General features: G+C 35.3%; 1 protein-coding gene across 2 annotated transcripts in view; it reads left to right on the plus strand.

Moving 5' to 3' along the window:
• Positions 1-24,195, plus strand: part of Fkbp39 (FK506-binding protein 39kD) — a 73,430-nt gene that overhangs the window by 38,108 nt on the left and 11,127 nt on the right. For both annotated transcript variants that reach the window (XM_081734188.1, XM_081734187.1), the window contains exons 6-8: positions 3,338-3,466; positions 8,205-8,431; positions 8,645-8,717. In XM_081734188.1, the coding sequence (XP_081590314.1) occupies positions 3,338-3,466; positions 8,205-8,431; positions 8,645-8,717 (429 nt within the window). The remainder of the gene's footprint in view (positions 1-3,337; positions 3,467-8,204; positions 8,432-8,644; positions 8,718-24,195) is intronic.

Raw genomic sequence — 24,195 nt, forward strand, 5'->3', positions numbered from 1 at the left:
ATACACCTTGGTCTTCGTGTCCCCACAGCCAGTAATCACAAGGCGATAAATCTGGTGATCTTGCAGGCCAAGGTGCGGGTCCTCTTCGGCCAATTCATCTCTCCGTAAATTCTTCAAGAAACTGTCGAACTTGAACGGCATAGTCCGGCGGTGCCCTATCCTGTTGCATGTGGACCTCATTAAGGATGCCTAACCTAGTAAGTTCTGGCAAAAGGAATATCTGTAGCATGCTCAGATAATTGTTACAATTTACTGTCTCTTCCTCGAAGAGAAAAGAGCCGATAATGTGGTCCATTGAAACAGCACACCACACATTGATTTTGGGACTACCCTGCTTGTGCTTCTCGAATTCACGTGGATTTTCCACCCCCCAAATTCGGCAATTGTGCCTGTTCACTTTTCCCGACACATGAAATGTGGCTTCATCTGAAAACCCAAATCGAGACAGAAGGTCACCTTGTCTCGAAGGAAGGTCATAATCTTGTAAGCGGGTAAGCATGGATTCACAGAATTCCACTCTCATGTCACAGTCTTCCTCTATCAGCTCGTGCACAAATTTTAACTTATAGAGCCGGACCTTCAAATTCTTGCGTACGATCTTGTGTAACGTTGACTTCGGTATTCCCAGTTCCAATGACCTACGTTTAAGCGACTTCATTGGACTTCTGGCTACACTGTCCTGCAACGTGTGAATCACATCGTCACTCGTTCCTGGCCTTCCACTGCGTGGTAAATCTGACATACTTTCCGTTTCTTTGAACTTCTCGTACCACCTCTTTATACTTGTTTCTGCTGGGGGTGTTTTCCCATACGTTGTTTGGAATTTTCTCCGCACTGAAACGCAAGATTTTAATTCCACAAAACACATTGTGCCTTTTCTTTAATAGACGCCATCTTAAGTCACATGATTACCAGCGCAAACGTCATCGAGCCAGAACAAAACTTTAAACTTCCCTTCTTCCAACCCCCAAAATTTATACACTTAAACGTAACGGTTTCCAAGTTATAGAGTTTTACTTTCCTGCAGGACTTGATGGACTCCCTGTAGATCTCTTCGGCAGAAAACATTGCTGATAAGAAGATATTAACGTATGTACATGGTTAAAAATTCTTTAATAAACGATAGATTCAAATATCTTAGCTGGGGCAGATATTAAGGTAATGGGCCGATAATTTTGAACGTTATGGTTGTCACAGTTGCTTTTTGGTATCTAAGATGGGAACAGGGATGACGATAGCGATTTATTAAATATAGCTAGTAGTGGATATTTTAGGATTTCAGCGCATCTTTTTATTACGTATGGAGGTACATTGTCCGGGCCAGGGGAGCTTCTAGGCTCGAGTAGAAAATTTTTAATTGCATTTTCTACTTCGGTCATGTATGGGGTGAAAATTTAGATTGTCAATTATTTCAGAAGTTTCAAGATTTGAAGTATTTTGCATGTCATAGGTAGGTGACGAGTTGCTGACAATATTTTGAAAGTGCTGTTTAAAAGCATTGGCAATTTCTAAGTTATCTTTTAAAATATTGTTTTTAAATCAAAGAATGTTATGATCTGATTTTCTAGTTTTGTGTTATACGTACGACCAGAAAGTTTTTGGATTTTCTAGTATATTTTGTACACAGTCGTGTACATATTTTTTATGATTTCGTTGCTTTCTCTGTTAAGGCAAGTTTTAATACTACAAAATTTTTCGTGATATTCTTTAAAAAAAAAAAAAAAAAAAAAAAAAAAAAAAAAAAAAAAAAAAAAAAAAAAAAAACCTCCACGTTTCAATTTTTTATGGTGATATTTCTTACTTTTTACAAGTTTAATTATATTTCTAGTGAATACGTTGGTAGGTGCAATAGCATTAAGAATGATTAAAATCTTACCTTGTGCTGGCAGAATATCTTTACCTTTTAGGTGTTTCCACTCTTCTAACGATGTCCACAATATAAGAACATCAAGATAGTGTTCCATCTAAACCTTTAGTGGCTTTTTTTTTTTTTTTTTTTTTTTTAATCTGCGCAGCACAGTTTGAACCTAACTTCCAATTGTAAGAAAACTTGTTTTAAGTCTAAAAGTACCTAATACTGTGCCCCAACTATCATGTTTAATAGGTAATCTATTCGTGGTAGAAGATGGCTGACTTTTTCTAAATTTATGATCTTATTGAAATGTAAACATAATCTCAAACTACCGTTTTTCTTTTTAACAGGTCATGTTGCCCAATCCAAAAATTCCACCTTTTCAATGATCTGCTCACACAATATTTCTAGCTCTTAATATTTCACTGTAAGTTTAATTGCACACGTGCAAGCCCGATGCTCATTACTATATTGATGCCATTTAGTTTTGACTCATACTAATTATTAATCCTTTCTCCATAGTCCAAATTATGTAATTCAACCACGACCTTCGCATGAAAAAATTGCTCATATCACGTTTTATCATCACTACAGGCAGTCTGTGACTTTCCTGTACGAGTGTTACTAACATCCAAATGCGACCAATTACTTCAGTTAGTGAACCATCAGCACTCTGTAACATTTCATTGCACTTCTCTATACTTGTATTAGGAAAAAAAAAATATTTTACCTTTATATTCTATAGCTCATTAATGTAACGGCAGAACCCGTATCCAACGTAAACCATATGGGTAGTTTATTGCATACGTGTTACATATACGGGTTGATTATGACCAGATTGTGTACTTCTGTTTTGAATGAGAACACAGTTATTTCCTTTCTGCTCCATATGTGTTGATACAAAGAGTATACTGTCCGTACGTTTGCCTAACAGTATGACATCATCATAAACTAAAAGATAATTGAAGACTCGGTGTAGAAAACAATGTAAGTGCCAAACTAATAGTTACTCTAACAGTAGAGATAAAAGATAATAAATTGTTCCCAAGCGTCACAAAATAGCAAATACTATTGCTTAGAAATACAACCTAGTATATAACGAAGTATGAACGTCTAAGCCATTAACGTATTGAAAAATAAGTGAAGCAATTTCAAGGTGGCACGAGAAATTGCATTGTTTTTATTTCTACAGCGAATCTTCAATTGTAATCTTAAACCATTCTTATACTAAAGCATCGCCATCTACAACTACTCAAGATCATAATTTTCAAAAGTTACATTATTGACCTACATAAACCGTAGTCTTTCCTTCTTAACGGCACTGCAAAATTTATTGAACATATGTAGCCATTTCTTCACAACAACAACGGGTCGGGTCAATTCTTGCACAACATGCATCTAGTTTGAAGGGTGGGAGTCTTAACATAAATAAGAAATCTAGGCTTCGTCAAACAATGAATTAGTTTCTTACTTTATTTCCCTTAGATGAGGACTCTGATGAGGAAGAAAGCGATGAAGACGAGGAGGATTTATTAGAAGAGGAAGAAGGCTCTGAGGAGGAATCTGAAGAAGAGGAAGAAAGTGAAGATGAGGATATGGAGGATGAAGAGGAGAGTAAGTTCATCTTAAAAGTGCTTTGCTTCCTCGTTTAATATTTCATGAAATGTGAAACCGTAATTTTAATATTTGTAACCTTAAAAATCGGAGCTATCACTCTGAGGAGTTTGTATAGTCGTGTTCAAAATGAATTATATAATTAGAAAGGTTTGCTTGTAAGTATATTGTTACCCTGTATCATTCTGTAGTTGTAAGTATATTTAATGAACTCAATTACTTGTAAGAACTTCAGCTGAAGCATTTTAGTTGCTAACATTATAATAATTCAAATTTAATTTTAGGGGTTAAATTTGTATAATGTTGCTGATTCTTGGCTTCTTACAAGTTTACTTTGGATCATTTAGCATTATCACTGTAATTCTGAAACTGCAGTGCTTTGGCAGCATTAATTCTTGAGAGGGGAACAATTTTAATACATTCAAACTGTGACGAAAGAAATTTCTGCAATTACAAATACATGAAAAGTATAGCTTTTGTACTTTCAAACTTTACTTTTCTTTCTTGAATATAAACTTATTATTATCATTAAGGCTTGAAAGTGGATTGACTTAACAATTGTCGATAATTTAAGATACCATGTTAGATTCTTTGTAATGTGAGTGAAGATGATAATGATTTTTGCTTTCCTGTTTCCAAGTTACACATAACCACTAATTATCATCAAATAATACTGGATTTACAGTGTTCCTACTGGTCAGGGAAAAAGACTGGAAATCAGGGAAAGTCAGGGAAATTTTATAAAATAAGTTCTCACATTAATTGTATACCAATTTCAGCTTAGCAAACCATTATAATGGACGTTGTTCATATTTTTATAGAAGGTAAGTGGAAAGTACGTAAGAGCAGTTGATTACTATTTGTCTCGTAGAATAAATGTTTTCACATATAAATATTCAGTTATATATTCCTTACATGTCAACATCATCCGACACCTACCATGAAAGTCAAGGAATATCCTGCCAAAGGTAATGGAAAGTCAGGGAAATACATTTCTCCAGATCAGTAGGAACCCTGATTTAATTTTATCACAAACAGTAAGGTTTGCTTGAAGAAATTTAACCCAATACTTTACTTTTTTCCATTTTTCGTGCAGTGAAATGATGACATTCATTAGCGTCTTCTGTGGATACAATGTCATAATAATACTGGGAACTTGTTGCTTCATCGAATTTTTAGTTTCACAAGCGATTGGGTAGAAGACAAGTCTGACCTTCCATTATTAAAATCGTAGTAAATCTATACAAAGGTAGTTATCACTAACTTGCTGACGATAACTCGAAAGAGAGTTACGGGAATTAAAGCATATATATATACAGTGGACTCTTTTTAATTCGAAGTTCAAGGGGACACGAAAAAACTTCGAATTATCCAACAACATTCATTTTCATATATATAACAACAAACAAACCAAAGTACTGTGCATCAAAAACATATTCATATGGTGTAGACTTTACTTTTAAAGCAGGTTATTATTTGCGTGAGCGAATACCGCAAACTTACAAACGACATTGACTCCACATAATTCAAACTACGTGTACAATGGAAAATATATTTACGTACAACACTGCAACATACATTGAATAGCCCAAACAATTAAACACCAGTAACAATTTGAATATTCTGTTCTCACTTTTAAGAAGTCGTAAACCTCATTTGCTTAAATTTAATTGTTTTTGTACGGTCAATAAGTCTTGAATTTCATGTATTGCGTGGAATACAATATTAATAACATTTGGTTGACTTTATCAATAATTCATCTTAAATTTTCAACCAATTCTGAAACAAGATGAGATTGGCACACATTCTCTATCTTTACTTCTTCCTCAACTCACCTTCATCTTTATCATTACATAGATTTTCTATTTATCTTTTGTATTACTCTTCCCTATGGCTGCATCTGGATAACTGAAAACACGTTAAAACTGTATTTCCCTCTACATCTGTCCAATATTAAAAAATTTCAACTGTATTTACTTCGAATTATCCAAAATATAGGTTCAAAAGTTCGATTTATCCACGGTTTCTTACTATTGTTTTTAATATAGTTTTCAAGGGAATTGACTTCTGTTCGAATTATCCAAGTTCGAATTAACGAGACTCCACTATATATATATATATATATATATATATATATATATATATATATATATATATATATATATATATATATATATATATATATATATATATAATATAATATAAAATTTGTAATCTCGATTTAATCGATTTGATTTGTTTTCCTTCCGTTACTACGAGAGGATGGAATTCAGTGTATAGGAAACTAATTCGAGACCACACACTTCGAAATTGTGCTGCTAAGGAGGAACATTCACGAATTTGCTTGTCTATATACCGTAAAGAAATGCAGGCAACAACTGATCTCTGGTAACACTAATTTTTTAATATGTTAAAATTACACCATTTGTACTCGTAAAATTCAATTGTGTGAGATAACCCATATTTCCTTTTCGGAAACAGGGCTCAGCACTTGATCTTTTCCCGTTATATTTAGACATGCTAAGATCTACTGTTGAAGATCTGTTCGATCTTCGTGCTGATCATCCAGACTCAGTTGCAACTTCACACAACTGAAATCAAATGCTAGGATTTTGATCTTGGAAAATTCGCTTGGATTTGTTCTGACAGGATGAGCATAAAATACGTAACTGTTCATGGTACTCTTAAGGATAACGCGCACCTGACCTCGGTTTCTGATTCTCTTTATATAACATTCAGAACATTTTCTAGTATTCTAAGATATCCTGCACTTTGGAAGCACTACCATTAAATTCCAACAAAGCATAATATTCTTACCTTTTGTCAATTCAACAAGCAAACATTCTCACATAAAACAATTTCTTAAGTTTTTTTAAAGTCAACCATTGCCATTAGTTGTACTACACATTAATCTTTCCAGCAAGATACTGCGGGTTTAGGATTCCAGGAATCTTCCATAGTCAAAAATGAGTTGAATTCTCCTTTATTGTGCTCATAACCTCCTTTATTCTCAGGTTAAAATCTTGGAAGGGGCTCGAAGTTCCGATATTATAGTACGAATATAATTTCATTCTTACATAAGTATGTAAAAAATAGAAACGATAGTTCCATTGCCTCTTTGTGACGACTAAATGTAATTTACATACATAATTCTTCAAGATCCAACTTTAACTTTTAAAATCCATTAATAACTTTCTTTACACTTAAAATTGTTGCATTTCAAAAACCCGATAAAACAAGCACATGAGAACTTTTCTGAAGAAAGTAAGAAATGAAAATGGTAATGCGTAAAGTTATTCTGAATTTTAAGAGAACTTTTAGTTTTAGAAATTTTAGTGTGTCATTTTGATGTCTTTTATAACTTTTTATTGTAAAACTACCTAATCTGCACACATCAGAAGTAAGAGTGACTTTTTGCACTCTTTAATTCAGTAAGGACGACGAACTTATATACGGGTGAAAAGGAATCCGAAATAGTGTTTTTGTGAATTTCATAGTGATACTGTAGAATTTCGATTATTTGTATGTCAGCTTCTTTCTGCTTGTAAGTTGCAAACGTATAACAAATTTCGTTGCTTACATTGATTTACTCTGCTAAAAGTGCACAAAGTGACCTTCATTTACACTCTTAAACTATTTTAATCAGTATAAATTTTAATTTCATTGAAGTTACAAAGGAAGAAAATCACAAATCTGTGTTGCTGGAGCCGGTATGGTGCTTTGTTATCCTAACTTTTGAATAAAACACACCAAAAGTTTCAGGATTATAACGAAGATCAGAGAGAAACATTGAAAGACATTGTCATAGATAACTCAGATGGTACAATATACGTTTAATGATGAAAATGTATCAGGAAACTATTAAATTACAAAATGTTTTTAATTTTTCAGTTAATTACAGCAATTAACTCTCTTGAACCATACATTTTTTCTTTCTCTCGTTTGTTCTTGAAATCTCGACGCTGCTAATCATGGTAACTCGGACGTATTGTTTCGTGTTAGGGGAAAGGGGTATCTGAAGGTATGAAACTTGATGTAAATTCTGAACTCAATCTGTCATTTCAGTTTTTCTTAAAACTACACTTTCTGACATCACATCCTACAGCCTTTAGGGCCATGGCTTGTTCGGCGACTTTAGTTCCGTCATATTTGATTCCCACATAGGCTCTCATATCCGCGTCTGTTATTTTGGATTCTAGACTGCTGTTGAAAGTAAAAACAAATTGTTTCGTTAGTAAGAGGCGTTCGATTTTGAGTTCCATATTATTGTAACTCGAATATTCTGAAATAATAACTCTTGTAATATTAAATACGTCCACTTCGCAAATTAGCGATCAAGATGAAATAAAACTAGGTTATAGTTGTGAATTTACCTACTCGAAAGTGCATTGCTTCTTTATTAATGAATTGCACCAATGAAAGACATATTTGGTAGTAATTTCGTGCAAGTTGAATGGTTACTTAATGTGTTAATCATGATGTATATTTCACGCTAGCTACTTATAACATAGAGACGTATATATGTAGTACCCACAGTACAATGAATTTTAGGATAAATCCATTGTTACATAAGTGGGAAATTTATTTATATCTTTTGAGTTACTGAGAGAAATTTAATTAAGGAAGCAGCACCACTTTGTCAGTCACATTATGGAAATAATTTCTTTATGGTTGAAATTCCGTTTTCGTTAATTGTGTGCTTTTTAAACTAAACAACTTAACAATACTTATTGTTTAGGCGACGAGGATATGGACATGTCCAAGTCTCCGACAAAGATGAAGAAGGAACTTCAGACTCCACCTTCAAATAAAAAAGAGAAACAGAATAAGCAATTGCAGAACCAAAAGGGTCAAACACCGAAAGGAGGAAAATCCCCTAACCAGCAGCAGAAAACTCCAAATCAAGTGAAGACCCCTAATCAAAACAACAAAACACCCAACCAAATTGGAAAATCGCCGGAAAAGGTAAGTTTCCTTTTTTCTTTTGAAGTCTGGAGGATTTGACATATTTAAGTATAGATTTGTGTAATTAACACACAAGTACAGTCCTAATGTGATTTCTGTATAGTGCTTATAAGTCTCAGAGGTATTGTTAAGAATTTAAATCATTATTAAAAAATTCGTGTCTTTTCCAAACAAGCAGAATTTTGGTTTTCAATTCACGTGTCTTTGTTGCAGGGAACTCCAAATGACCAGTCTAGCAAGAAGAAGAAAAATAAGAAAAAGTCTCTCGATGGAACACAAAACCCAGGTAATTATTTTTCTCCCTCCCCCCTTTTTTTTAACTTCCATTACGTAAGCGTGAGCAAGACTAAGCTTAAAGGGTTAGAATTCTAATGGCTTTCGTAAAAGTACAGAATATCGCACGAAATTATTCACACTTTTTTCTTTTTTTGATAACTTTTATTAGAATATTGCAATGGAACTAGTATCAAATGAAAGAGTACACTGTGGAGAAATGTTTTAGTGCAGATGATCACTATTGCCGCCAATTTGATTTTAAAATTCATTTAAGCGAATATAGACGTTACTGATTGCCCGATGACACAGATTTTTCGTAATTTTATCGCACACCTGAACATTAAGTCTTCAGTTTCATCAAATTTTGGGGAATAATAATAATAATAATAATAATAATAATAAAAAAAGGGAGGTAACCCCACAGGAAATAGTTACATAGGTTAAGATCTAGATTGTGTGGGAACCAGAATGGTATTCTATGAAACAGACCTGAAATAACCAGTTAAAATTTTGTGTAAAAAATCAAATAAAATTTTGTCAGCGTGCGGTCTTGTACAATCTTCCATAAAGCACTGTGTGTTGACAGGCAGAGTAGTGACATACAACTATGAAACAGCTACTGTGTGACAGTCAAGTACCTCTGATTGTGTACTGTTTCTTCGAAGAAGAAAGGTTCAATCAGACTGATTTGAAACTGCTACCCACACTAATAATGCTCGGATATGATTTTCATGAAGCAATCGCGGATTTACTTGAATCAAAAAGCACATAAATATTACTTAAAAGCGTCGCTTACCCCCAGCCCAACGAACGAACATAAGTTCCCACTGCTTATGGTGATGAGTTCCTTCATAACGGGAATCTTGTACGGATATACTATATATGTAGGCCAATTTTCAGAAAAGAGCGTCTGAATATTCCCATTTACAATGCTGCCTTTAAAAATTAAGCAACGTTTTACTCTTTTTATTTATTTATTTAAAATTGTATGTATGTGCAATGTACATTATCTAATTTGTTTTCTGGAATTAAGTTAGACATGATAAAATTTATTTTAAAATGTATGCATTTTTTTATTCTTATATCATAGTACATAACAAATGTTGAGGAAAGTACTAGCTTGTACTGAGAGGTCAGAAAATATGAGCAACAGCGGGTTTTGGTATAAAAAGTGTGCTTTTAATGGTATGGGAGGGACCAGAAATGAGTAATTAAAGAACTCCGGCATATTCTGTTTATTATTATTATTATTATTATTATTATTATTATTATTATTATTATTATCTGGCCTTCCTTTCGCAACATTAAACCGGATAGTCGGCAGTTTATAGTAGACGTGAGACTAAACAAAATGTCTAATGAACACGGGACGAGATCGGCAGAGTTTTCACGTTAGAGGCGTTGAAAAAATCTGCAAAGAAACTGAAATAATCCGAATATCTCCTGAATGCGCAAATATATCGCTGTTAGGTTATACATCGTCGTGCCCGACAAATTCCAAAGACGTACAGATTGAAGTGGGGCGGTCGACGCACAATTGGAATCACCACAGATGGCGAGTATTAAGCATAGACTTATCTGTCTGTAAGAACACCTTTCCACATTCATGAGATATTCAGCATTATATCAACCAGTTTTGCAAGTTCTCTCACGTGAAAACTGCTGCTTTCTGCCCATGTTCATTAGACATTCTTTTTTTTTTCTGTATTGCCTCCAGTGTGTCAGTGTATTTTGCCATCCTTTAACTTTTTTAAGCTAATTGACAAACACAGCTGAAATTTGTACTAACCAAATATTGGCAAGGGGACATTGTCTAGTATAAGCTTTGATACCACAAGGCTAACAGTGTTGCCAGCCATTTTTTTTTTTTTTCAAATGGCATTACGTCAGGTTATTACACACTTCAAATCTACATGTAAACGAAAAACACACACCATATTTGTCATACGGTGTTACAAACTAAGGACGCTACGATATGGCAAACATCGAGAAACAATCAAATTTTGGAAAGCTCTACAACAGTAATAACGAAAGTCAGATGGATAGGGTTAACGCACATCAAAAATGCCTTAATGTTGATTACTACAATCATCATATGACGTGTTTCAAATAAATAGAAACGAAGTTACAGAAATTGAGAAATTATAGTTTTTCAAGAAACTTCACTGTATTTCGAAAAAGCTATTAGATAAATACCACATCGAATTACATACATGGTTTTCAAAAACATAAAGATCATAATGCCGTTTACAGCAATTTGATAACTGAAACCACTCTGGAGATATGAAAGAAAAATAAAATTTGATGTCCTTGGTATTCCTTAAAATAGCGTATTTGTGAGAACTTTCTATAAAAGCATTTGGTTTACTGTCCTTCTCTAAAGTTACAATAATAAGTTTTGGTAGATGTAATTGCAATAAGTTCTCGGAATTTTAGGCATAATTTTAAGCAGTGTTGCAAACTTAACATTTTTAACCTTATCTCCAGAACAACTTTAAATGTAAAATTGCCATTGTGATTTCACATCTACAAAACCATCTATGCAATGGGATGAGGTACTTATCTAAGCAGGTTCTTTAAATAGTATTTTGAAAAAGTCAATTTTCAATCCCTTGTGAATTCCTTTTATTCGAAATTCGTCATACCACAATCATCGTATTAACTGTACAGTACCTTAGATGTGAATTGCCCCGTCTGTTGTATTTGCGTGACTACTGCTGTAAAGGCTATCAAAATTTGGATGTTCGTGATACTGTAGCGTTCTTAGTTTGCAACGCTGTATGACAAATGTGGTATTTTAGTAACCTGATGTGCCATTTAAAAATATTATTATTATTATTATTATTATTATTATTATTATTATTATTATTATTATTATTATTATTGGAAATTACAGACTAATAGTTCATTTACAATTCCAAGTACAGTACATAAACAATAAAACAATTATACATACAATAATATTAAGTAGAGAAAAGATAGAATACATACAATAGCAGCAAACACATATTACTTAAACACAACTAAAATTACAATCAAATTATAAAAAAGAAAACAGAGCAAAAGGCATGCACAAACAGTGATGAAATTGTGATTATGAAAATAAAAAGATTGTGATAAGTCGTAAATTTTCTTTGGATAGAAGGAAAATCAGGTATAAAAAGATCAATGAATGCAAATAGTTGATTGCATTTAACATTTATATATAGACGCATCACTAAAAATCGGGTTATATTTGAAAATGTTTCTTCTAGCCATGTTAGGAACACCAAGACTAACGTTCTCAATCAGTGGTAACCTACCAGACAAAATATTATGAAGCAGTTTAATGTCAAATAAAGTTCTTCTTTCAGATAATTTTAATAGGCCAAGATGGTACCTAATTTCATCATGAGTTTTTCCTGATAGAAATTTAAATTTCCATTTTAACCATGAAAGAAACAAGTTTTATACTACTTCTCTATCCCTTTGAAAATATTGGGTTCCTTTGTTCAATACTGGTGCAGTATTCAAGTTGACTTCTAACATTTGCGTAATATAGAATTAAACAAGTTTTTAAAAAGAAGTCGTCTCTAGAGATCCATTTTGTGATTCCTAGATTTCTTCTCGCTCTGGAAACTATATTTTCCAAATGTTTGAGGGTCACTACGAAAGTTTTGAGATGTGAAATAACTTACATACTTAAAATCAATTTAACACTTACATTTTCTCAAAGTATTCACCATTACACTGTACACACTTTTGCATCCTCGAAAACCATTTTTGGAAGCAGTGTTGCCAGTCTTTTTCTTCAAGTGTTGAAAGTTCATTCTCGTAAGCCACTAAATCTTCTTCAGGGCTGCAAAATTTCTTCCCACGCATGCGATCTTTGATCCTGGGGAACAAAAAAAAAAAAAAAAAAAAAAAAAAAAAAAAAAAAAAAAACCGGTTCCAGGTCAGGGCTATACGGCGAATGAGTCATAAGTTTTTGACCTCCGTAGATTCTAAAAACTGAATTGTGATGTTGGCCGTGTGTGTGGACGCGTTGTCATGATGAAGCAGGATCCCACGCAATCCAGTACTTGAACGCCGTTCCCGAAGCTTCTGGAACAGTTTTGTTAGGCAAACAGTGGTGTACCACTGAGCAGTAACAGTCGTTTGTTCTTCAAGTGGAACAGTTGCAACATGGCCAATTTGGAGAAGAAAGTTGCGACCATCTTCTTCTCCACACTTTGTGATCGCTTCACTTTCGTGGGTGGATTTTCGTCTGGAAAGATCCAAACTGTAGACTTGCGTTTATTTTCAGGGTCAAATTGATAGATCCAAGTCTCATCACCAGTAACAATGTCAGAGACACGTCGAGAATTGCCTCCATCAAATCTTGCAAGCATTTCTTCACACCATTCCACACGCATGCGCTTTGCTGTTCAAGGTGCGAGGCACCCAACGAGATGAAACCTTCTTGAGCCGAAGATGATCATGAAGAATTTTTTACTGCTGGCGATCCAATGTTCACTGTAGATTCAATGTCCTTGAAAATTGTTCGAGGATTTTCTCGAATCATTTGTTCCACAGCGGCAATGTTTTCATCTGACACAGCTGTTGCCGGACGTCCAGCTCTCTCTTCATCTTTAAGCGATGTCCGTCCTCTTCTGAATTCACCAAACCACCGAAAAATTGTAGCACGGAAAGGAGCAAGGTCCCCAAATGCCCCCTGCAAACGGTCAAGGCTTTGTGTCTCGTTCAAACCACTTTTGAAATCGTAAAGGATCATTGCCCGAAAATGTTCCCTTTCGAGCTCCATTCTAGGCAGCCGAATACTGCTCACATCAACAAACAAGTGAAGGTGATACGGCCACGCCGATAAGCGAGGCGAGTTCAAACTTACTTCGCTTCTTCGCTCTGGATACCACTACCGAACGCAATTGTTGGAATTCAAATTCTGTGCCACAACAATGCGTGTCTCAAAACTTTCGTAGTGACCCTCGTATTTAATAACAATTTGGCATCAAAAGTAAAACTTAGATCTTTTATAGGAACAAGCTTTTTAACCAAGACATTTTCGACCACGTAGTTACAATAAACAGGATTTGTTTTTAAGGTAAAAAATACCAAGCATGTTTTCTTAAAATTCAAAGGTGAAGCGTTAGTCTTTGACCAATTAACAATGATATTATCATCTTGTAATTTACAAGTAGACCTCACCACTTCGCCGTTGCGTTAGCAAAACGAAACAACTACTGTCCTAGAGTAGGGTTGAATATAAGATATTGACAAAAACTTTAGCTGCTAATGAGCACTAGAAATATGGGAAAACGAAATAGAAACACGAATGTGGGAAAGCCATCTACAATATAATTTGATAGTTGCAAGACCGATAGTTTTTCGAAATAGATGGAGGAACAAAAGTTACGACTTCAACTAAGTAAATCAAGTTAGGAGGGATGTTTTTATGGCATTCCAGATCATGGCCGCCATCTTGAAATCCGCCATATTGGATCGACGTCAACTTTTTCAAATGGAAAGAGGGCCATGTGAGGTATCAAACAACAATGATTTTTTCCACCCAATCTCATACACTAATTAGTTTGTCCATATCTAGAACGGTTTACAACTTACAGTTCTTTCAATGTGGAAAAATTCGTTGTTTGTAGCACATAACAGATAACTACAGTGGCAATGAACATAGCTCCAGAGACAGCATTCTTACAGAACAAACTTACGGCAATGCAAGAAATGAAAGTCCTCAACATTCATAAAGTGGTTCTGATCTCGCCACTTCGTGTGTGCGTTTGTAGATTCAAACTGAAACTATAAGCAGTTGGGGCAGCACGATGAAGAGAATAGCAATATTGGTTGCCAATGGCATTCCTGGTCGTAGCAGCTACGGTATAATGTAGAAGCTTACATGCATCGTGTACCATTCTACAGCGACAAACTCTTTGTAAGGAGACAAGTGCAGGAAATATATTATTCTCACTGAGAGTTCTACCCGTGAACTTGGAAGTGCTTGAGAAATAGTTATTTCGTTTATTGCATTAAGCCTGTAATTCTGTGAGGTGCGTACGTGTGTGTGTTAGGGAGAGTGTGTGCAGGCAACAATTATGGACTAAAAAAGACACACCATGGCGTTAAATAAGGAAAACATTGGTATGTACTACTATGAGCAAAATAAATGACGCGTCTCTTTATTTTGAAGTTTTTTGAAAATATCTCCGTTTTCTTTATGTTCGAAATTTCGGAAGGTTTCCCCAGCAGGACAGGTTAATAACAAACCCGTTTTTAATATTTGTGTTAGATATTAGCTTAAAATAAAGAAATTAGAAGCAAAAAACATTAAATCGACAGAAATCTCGAGAATTACCAACTCTGCTAAAGTGGGAAATTTTCAAGAACGCGAGGGAATTCTGCAGTTCAACACGAAGCAGCGACATCTATGTCATTGAGAAAAGCGTGGATTAGATCTACAAACGAAAATTTTAACGAAATATTTCTAGTATGTCTTATTCTATGCATTATCAGCGAACTCCAAATATATGAATCTATGCTAAGTATTAACGTATAGATAGTGCAAATAGTGGAAATTACCTATGGAAAAAAACGAATTGTTAGCCCAATCGTAATGAAAAATCGTCTTTACTGTAGAACAAGTTCAGCTTACGTAAGAAAGCAAATAGCTCAGTTAGATAAAGCAACGAGTTTGTATACCGAAGGTAGACGGTTCGAATCCCGTGGAAGTACTGTTGTCATTTTTATCACTAAGGTTATTTTATTTATTTTTTATTTGGGAAAGAATACTTAGGAAACAGATCTTCCTTCTACTTAGCCAGAGCCCACTCTGAAAAATTGCATTTGGCGTTCTGAGTGAAAGTTCTATGGGACTATTAGAAAAATATATTCCCGTTTCCACGCTGATGGTAAAATTTCTTAAACAGTTATTGAATTACGTTCGAAGGGTAGGCGTAAATAGCGCCCCCGCAACAATGTGGCGTGGGGACCGCACAAGCTGCAAGGCCAAAAAATATACAGAAAGTACGCAGGGGCGGAGCAGGCCAAATTTTCACACGGGCAAAGTGACTTTTTGGCGCCCTTCCCCTATATTTTACATTTTATCATAGTGTTTTTAATAGTTTAAGCCAGGAGCGTCATTTCAGATTTTGCTTTGGGGGGGGGGGGGGGCAAGACCTCTTGATATAAGTAAAATTTCGCGTTTTTCACTGATTTACTACTATTCTAATGATAAAATCTATATACATCTCAAACTCAGGGGGTCAAATGCCCCTCCCTGCCCTCCCTAAATGACGCCCCTGTTTTAAACCCATTTTCAAAAAGAAATCCATTACCTAGGAAAACTTCACAAAGAATATGGCCTGCTATAAACAATACCAACTCCACCCCCTGGTCTAGTGGCTAGCACGCCTGCGTTCTGTGGTACCGGGTCCAATTCCCGGTGGATTACTGTTGAACGATAAAAGTGGTTCGGATTCCACTATAATTAGTATCCACATCTCCCTTGCCCATTAAGGCATAACCGTGGAACGCTAAACTCAAGCAAACAAACAAACAATACTTAATTCCCGGCACACTTTATTCTACATGCCATCTCTCAATTTTTCGATACAGCCCCCTTAGTACTATGAAACTCTCTTCTTCCATAGTGAAATAGAAAAAGATCATATAATTGCCACTACTTTACAAGAATATAAACCAAAAACGTCAGTAGAAAGCACATTATAAAATTTACTTTTTGAGGCTCGTTTTGGTGCCTCTCTTTCTCTGGCGCCCCGGGCAGTCGCCCGGCCCTTAGTCCGCCCTTGAAAGTACGGACGCATAACTAAGGATTGCGGAGGAGAGGTTAACCTTCATGTTATGCCACTGGTTTGACGTGTTTGAAATGTTCAGTAAGTGATCGGTTAGTGAAATAATTTCGACGGTTACTGATGTTTAAAGTTTAGCTAAGACAAAGCTACCTAATCAAATTCATTTGATATCGCGACGTCACAATTTGATTTTTCCTCACATAAAAAAGATAAAAACAATAGTAATAAAAACCCTTACTCGTACTGGGCTCCTAACTAACTAACAACCTAATTCTTACAGACTAGTTGCTCTGACCAACTGAGTTTCGATTTCTTACGCGAAAGAAGTCTGTTATATTAAGAGGCATGCTTTTCATTATCAAAACTGTTCGAAGTAATACGAACATGGCTTAAGAACAGAGACGGAACTGAATTACCACTCAATTGACCTTGAGGGCAAATCACCAAAGCGTAGCTATAAACGTAAGTTCCAGCATGCATTTCTCTGGAGTTGTGTTCAGTATTCCTATCTGCCAATCATACTTGTTCGTAGGAGTAATATGTTACAAACCTAACCTTTCGATAGAGCACAATGACAGAGAATCAGAGGAAAGAAATTCTTGACATTGTGAACGTGGGATACCACACTGTGCAATAAAACTGACGCGTCTCCTTGAAGTGATATTTTATCGAAAATAACTCGTTTTCCTTTATATAGTCTATCCGAAGTTTTTGAGGGTTTCAAAATGAGGAAATGTTACTGACAAACAAGAACGCATTTAGGGGTGGGTCCAGGGGGTCCGGACCCCTCTGAAACCCCAACTCTTCTGTAAATTTAGCCTAATTTTGGGGATTATCTTTTAAAATTTTATTATAATTTATCCTAATATTGAAGTCGGACCCCTCCCGAAATAAATTACTGCATACGTGTCTCTGACAATTTTCAATATATTCGTTAAATAATAATATCAAATTCAGATTTCAACGGATTTACATGTTTCATGGCGTCTACCATGGGCGTCTCTGGCGGGGGGACGGGGGGACGTGTCCCCCCCAATATTTTGAAGTGACATAATCTAAAATTCCGCTGAGATACTAGCAGTTAGATCATTTCCTTTGATGTCCCCCCCAAATTTTACATGTCAGAGACGCCAATGGCGTCTACATACCGAAAATGTGACTTTTCGACACCCGTCCTTCCGGTCCGTCCGTTCGGCACACTTTTATATGCACTCGCCTAGAGGCCATACCGTTCAACTTATCTACACCAAATATTAAACTTAGGGTTTACTTAGTATTCTTACAGGAGCTTTTCCATTTTTTCCTACCACCTAAAATAAGTGTGGTTTACAAACAGCCGAAAATCGAAAAACGCTATTTTCTCAAAAAAATTTTTAACAATTTTGTTTATTTTTCATTAATCAATATTTAATTAACAACCCTATATTGCAGTATCAGATATTTCTCTTAGAAAAATTTACAAGGGGTAGTTTATTCTTGGAGGTGACTTTTTCTCGACGATTTTCTCAGAAAAGACCATGGCGAATTTTGTACACACTTCATAAATAAATATTTGACCTTACAACATGGTATAAGTCAATTGACCTGAAAAATATATGAGTAGTAGTTTATTCTTGGACTTGAATTTATTCTCAGTGAGTTTCTCAAACACGACCAGTTGGCAACCCTGTATCTCGACAACGAAGCTGAATTCGAAAACTGCAAGAGGACCATTTGTCTCCTTTTGATGTCACGAATCACCTCCCGAAGTTTGTGGACATCTTTCAGGTTCACCCTTAATGAAGCTTCTTTTCGAAAAGTTAACTATTAACTTTAGGCATTGTTTATCTTTTTTTAAATCACAAATGTCGTTATTAATTTTAAGGCAGAGAACTACTTCTGAGAGAATAGATCTTGAAAAATAATTCTAAAACTTAGACTTTTGTTTTCGAGACATTCCAGACAAGACGAGACATTTTACAAGCTATCTCGTGTCCAAAACATTTGCCTCGTATTATCTTGGATGTCACAAAGCGCGTCTTGTCTCTTTCTCGAGACATGTCTTATCTCGTGCGCATTCGTTAACACTTGGAAAGGATTATCTTTCTACTCAAAGCATTGTTTTTATAATGGTTGCATATTTATGATAATTGCTGTCCACATAAATTACAGTCCTTTCAGTTGAATTAATTTTTATTATTATTATTATTGAAATTGCAATATCTAGTTTAACGTTGGACGATTATGCACCTACGCTAAGGGAGAATGATGATGAATGAAATGGTGAAATGAAGAAAGTGGGAGGAAAATGGAAAATCTCAAGAAAACACATACCCATGCACACGGTATTCCTCAAATTTCACTTGGCACGAAGTGGAATCGAGCCACGGACCCCCTGCACCAAAGGTCCCTGCAATGCTTTATTATTATTATTATTATTATTATTATTATTATTATTAATAATAATAATAATAATAACAATAATAATAATAATAATAATAATTGAAGCGAGCTTAACGAGTTTCAACCGTACGACTCAACCAACGTTTGGGTGCCTATTCGTTCGTCGGCTCCATGAGAACTTCTCATAAAAGACATTTCATTTTAATGAAACTATTATAGTAAGTGTCTTCTTTTAGTTCTGCGAAGTAACTATTGCTTGGAATATGAATCTGCAAAACATAAGAGGTAAAATTAACCAAATGGTGCAAGTTTCCACTTATATATACAAAACAATTTTGCAATATCAACTACGTGAATCTTGTCCCATAAAGAAGCCGAAACCCCTACACCGAAGAGCCCTCCGAGATTTGATCATTGTCCACACGGACTGAAATTGTCATTTGAAGCCAAGACTTTAATATGAAGCTAATAATTTCTTTAAAATAGACGGAAAATTCGGAAGTTATAAGCATTTTCATATTTTTGCCTTTTCCCATAAGGGAGCCGTAGCCCCCTATACTGAAGAGCCCCCCCCCCCCCGGAGATCTCGGACTGAATTTGTCATTTGGAACCAACACTTTAATACGAAGCAAAATATTTCTTTAAAATAGACGAAAAATTCGAAAGCTATAAACATGTTAATAATTTTGCCTTTTCTCATATTAGCCTACACTGAAGAGCCCCACGAGATTTGATCATTGACCACTTGGACTGAAATTCTCATTTGAAACCAAAACTTTAATATGAAGCCAAAAATTAAACTTTTACATCAATTTAAACTGACTGGGTTTCGGTTCCGCCTACTATTGTTTAGTTTAGTTAAGTGGTAATTTGTGACAGCTTCACATCATCAAAAGAATGTTTCACTTCAACTCCCCTCCCCCAGGAGTTCGTGCTGGATCCACCACTGGAATCAATAGACACTCTTCCTATTCTTTTTGTCACCCTTGATTGTGTAGGGGCTCCCTCGTACAAATAAAGAAGCGGTAATATTACAATCAAGGAGCGCTATATATTAGGTATTTTTTTAGTTACCTACCCCTAACCGCACAGGGCCATCTTTCGTAGAATAAAAAATATTACGTGATATTCCAATCAAGAAAGGGGAGAGGATGCTGTAAATATATTTCTTATTCATTTTGTCTGTCCTGCTTATCAAAAATTACTTTCTGTTGGAAGGGTACTGAAATGAGAGGGGCAAAATAAAAAGTCGTACCCCTCCTACATGGTTGCTCAAATAAGTACTAAAGAAAGCATTTTAAACTAAGATATTTAAGATTTAAACTAGGAAACTAAGATATCCTTACATTATGTAAGGATGGCATATTCAGGATTATTATTATTATTATTATTATTATTATTATTATTATTATTATTATTATTTGAATGTCTTTGGAGAGCCGAAATTATGTGACACGAATCATTATAGGTAGAGCTTTAAGATGGGTGGTCATAGAGGAGGAAAAACCAGGATTTTTCTCTGTGACTCTCTAACGTAAAGATTATGTGCTGAAGGTAAGAAGCATCATCATTCTACAATAGGTTGCTTTTACGTAGAATATCAATTACTTGAGTTCTCCTCCTTCGGTCTACTTACCTTATGTAGTAAATTCAAAACAATTTCAATTCAATACAAATACATTGTAAAACTTTTCCGTAATTAAACATCTAGGGAAAATTAAACATTTAATAGGGACATCTGTTATCAAAATATCCAAACACGTAGATAGAAGACTATCTAGTGAGAAATATTGGGAAGCTTTATAAAATTCTCCAAATTAGAATTAACATTTACTGGGAAACATTCGTTATGCGCCAGCGAGCATATGGTGAGCAGTGAGCACAGGAGAAATGATTACCAAACTGTTTGCAAACAAAATTAGGGACGCTAATGCAAGTGCGACAACGGCATTTTTTCTTTTTTTGGTATCGTCATGAGTTTTACACATACGTTACAATTTAATTCTTTCCCACATAAAAAAATAAATAAAATAACCGTAGTGTAGAGATAAAAATGACAACGGCACTTCCATGGGATAGAACCCGCTACCTTCAGCATACAGACTCGTTGCTTTAACTAACTGAGCTATTTGTTTTTTAACGTGAACTGAGCCTATTCCGGTAAAGACGATATTTCATTACGATCGTCCTACCAATTCGTCCTTTTCCATAGATAATTTCCACTATTTGCTCTATCTTTATGTTAATACTTAGCATATATTCATATATTTGGAGTTTGCAGATAATGCATATAATAAGACATACTAGGAATATTCGTTAAAAGTTTAGTTTGTAGATTTAATCCACATTTCTCTCAATGACATAGATGTCGCTGCTTCGTGTTGAAATGCAGAATTCCCTCGTGTTCTTGAAAATTTCCCACTTTAGCAGAGTTGGTAATTCTCGAGATTTCTGTCGATTTAATGTTTTTTGCTTCTAATTTCTTTATTTTAAGCTAATATCTAACACAAATATTAAAAACGGGTTTGTTATTAACCTGTCCTGCTGGGGAAACCTTCCGAAATTTCGAACATATAAAGAAAACTGAGATATTTTCAAAAAACTTCAAAATAAAGAGACGCGTCATTTATTTTGCTCATGGTAGTACCTCCTGCAGCAGTTACAGACATTACAGTTCAAGCACAATGCAACAAATATATCAGAACAGGAAAGAGTAATCGCAGATGACATAATTAGATTCCTAGCGGATGAAGAATTGGAATTCGAAATGGAATAAACTCTGGATATTCTAGAGATGACAGAGATACTGTCACTCTGCATTCCCTTGTGTACAATCAATTTCAGTCTCCTCGCTTCACAGGAATGATTCAATAAGCATTTTGTAAACCGTATATATCGATGAGCGATCGAATGGTTCGAAGTGCCGAAGAAGCACGCTTTTAATATTCCCGGCATTAACTTTTGTGATATTTCTGATGCTTCATTTTTTATTAGGTGCTCATGGTACTCTGCAAAATTCTGTGTTGACCATTTTATGAATGCTGAGGACTTTCATTTCTTGCATTGCCGTAATTTTCTCCAGTAAGAATGCTATCTATGGAGCTATATTCATTGTCACTATAGTTATCTGTTATCTGCTACAAACAACGAATTTTTCCACATTGAAAGAACTGTAAGTTGTAAACCGTTCTAGATATGGACAAACTAATTAGTGTGTGAGATTGGGTGGAAAAAATCATTGTTGTTTGATACCTCACATGGCCCTCTTTCCATTTGAAAAAGTTGACGTCGATTCAATATGGCGGATTTCAAGATGGCGGCCATGATCTGGAATGCCATAAAAACATCCCTCCTAACTCGATTTACATAGTTGAAGTCATAACTATTGTTCCTCCATCTATTTCGAAAAAATATCAGTCTTGCAACTATCAAATTATATTGTAGATGGCTTTCCCACATTCGTGTTTCTATTTCGTTTTCCCATATTTCTAGTGCTCATTAGCAGCTAAAATTTTTGTCAATATCTTATATTCAACCCTATTCTAGGACAGTAGTTGTTTTCTTTTGCTAACGCAACGGCGAAGTGGTGAGGTCTACTTGTTAGTACAATCACTAGCATCATTTATAGCACGATAAATCTTTAAGTCAATAATAATAATAATAATAGTAAGAACTATTGGGTTGGAAACAGAATTAACTTTATCACAAAGTATGCCGAAAAATGTTTCTTTGCCGATGTTTGCCTGGTAGAAAATTTCAGCGTTTTTTTGTCAATCACTATAAAGGTTACAAGAGTGTGTCAGGGTAAATGACCCACTCTGTATATAGGTTGTTAATGAACTATAACGACACTGAGATGATACCTCACATCAAAATAAGAGAAAATATTAACATGGATCTGTGGGGAAAAGTGCATAGTTTCAGAGCTAGGACTGTCCAAAATCTTCGAAATAGTGCGTGGTTGAAATTTAGCTTTTCTAATTCGAGAAACCGTGGAATGACGGATCATATTAAGAAAGTCATATACTGGGTATTCCAAAAGTCCTGCAAAAAAGTAAAAATCTGTAACTTTGTATCATTTATTTTTTTTGTACAAAACTTAGTGGACTTGTAAGAAAGTCTGAAATTTTGTTTCCAAGCATTTTTTTTTCAACGCCAAATCTCCAACTGAGCACCGTTTACGTCCAAACATTGCTGAAGTCTTTTCGGGAATCCAAGAATGGCATTTCGACGTTCATTGAAAGGGCACACCAGACATTTAACTTTGGAGAATCACGAACATATGTCTCAAATTCGTGTGGATTCTCAATTCCCCAGATTTTATAATAGTGTCGGTTTACCTTACCAGACACATGAAAAGTGGATTCATCTGAGAACATTAACTTTGAAAGAAGCCCTGGATCACTGTTCAACCGTGTAAGCATCATTTCACAAAACACTTCTTATGTCACAGTCTTCTTCCGTCAATTCCTGTACAAGTTTCAACTTGTAAGGCTCTTTATTCTTACGAACGATATTGTATAGCGTTGTCATTGGCACTCGCTGCTGCAAGGATCTGCGTTTCAACGATTTCTTTGGACTTCGCAACACGCTTTCCTGCACGGACTGAATCACATCAACACTGGTTGATGGCCTTCCGCTACGAGGCAAGTCCAAGACACTTCCGGTAGCTCGGAACTTATCGTACCATCTCTTGTTACTTGAACCTGCAGGTGGTTGTTTCTGATATTTTTGTCGGAATTTTCTTCCCACGAAAACACGAGGTTTTAACTTATAAAACCACACTACACACTGCGCTTTCTCTTGAGTAGACGCCATCTTTGTCACATGATTTGCGGTTATGATGTCAACCTTTACATCCGCATTGTTGCTAACAAAACTTTTAACATTTCCAGTAAACATTACAAACAAAATATAAAATTGTAAGTAGTACTTTCAAAGTTAGTTTTTTACTGTTTTGCAGGACTTTTGGAAGACTCTGTATACGCAGTCAAAAACGTGAAGAAAAAAAAATCCTGACACATCGCAGCACGCCTTCTTCCGAACACGAGGAACCATAGAGCTGGCAGTCCCTGAAAATTCCGACTTACTGCCGAAACAGGACTTACTTTTTACGTACTTGGGAGTCACCTTGAAATCAGAGCATATCTTAAGAACTCTGTTGGGAGCATATCTGGCAATTGTGTCCTGTAGAGAATCCATTGCATATTACTGAAATCTGCATATTTGGAAGGCGTATGTGAATTATTTTCCTTTGATATGGGCCGCATGCACGGTTTCTTCTGTTTAAAATAACGCGTGTTGAAA

Source organism: Thermobia domestica, chromosome 12 (assembly GCF_964235325.1).
Source record: "Thermobia domestica chromosome 12, izTheDome1.hap1.1, whole genome shotgun sequence".
NCBI lineage: Eukaryota > Metazoa > Arthropoda > Insecta > Zygentoma > Lepismatidae > Thermobia > Thermobia domestica.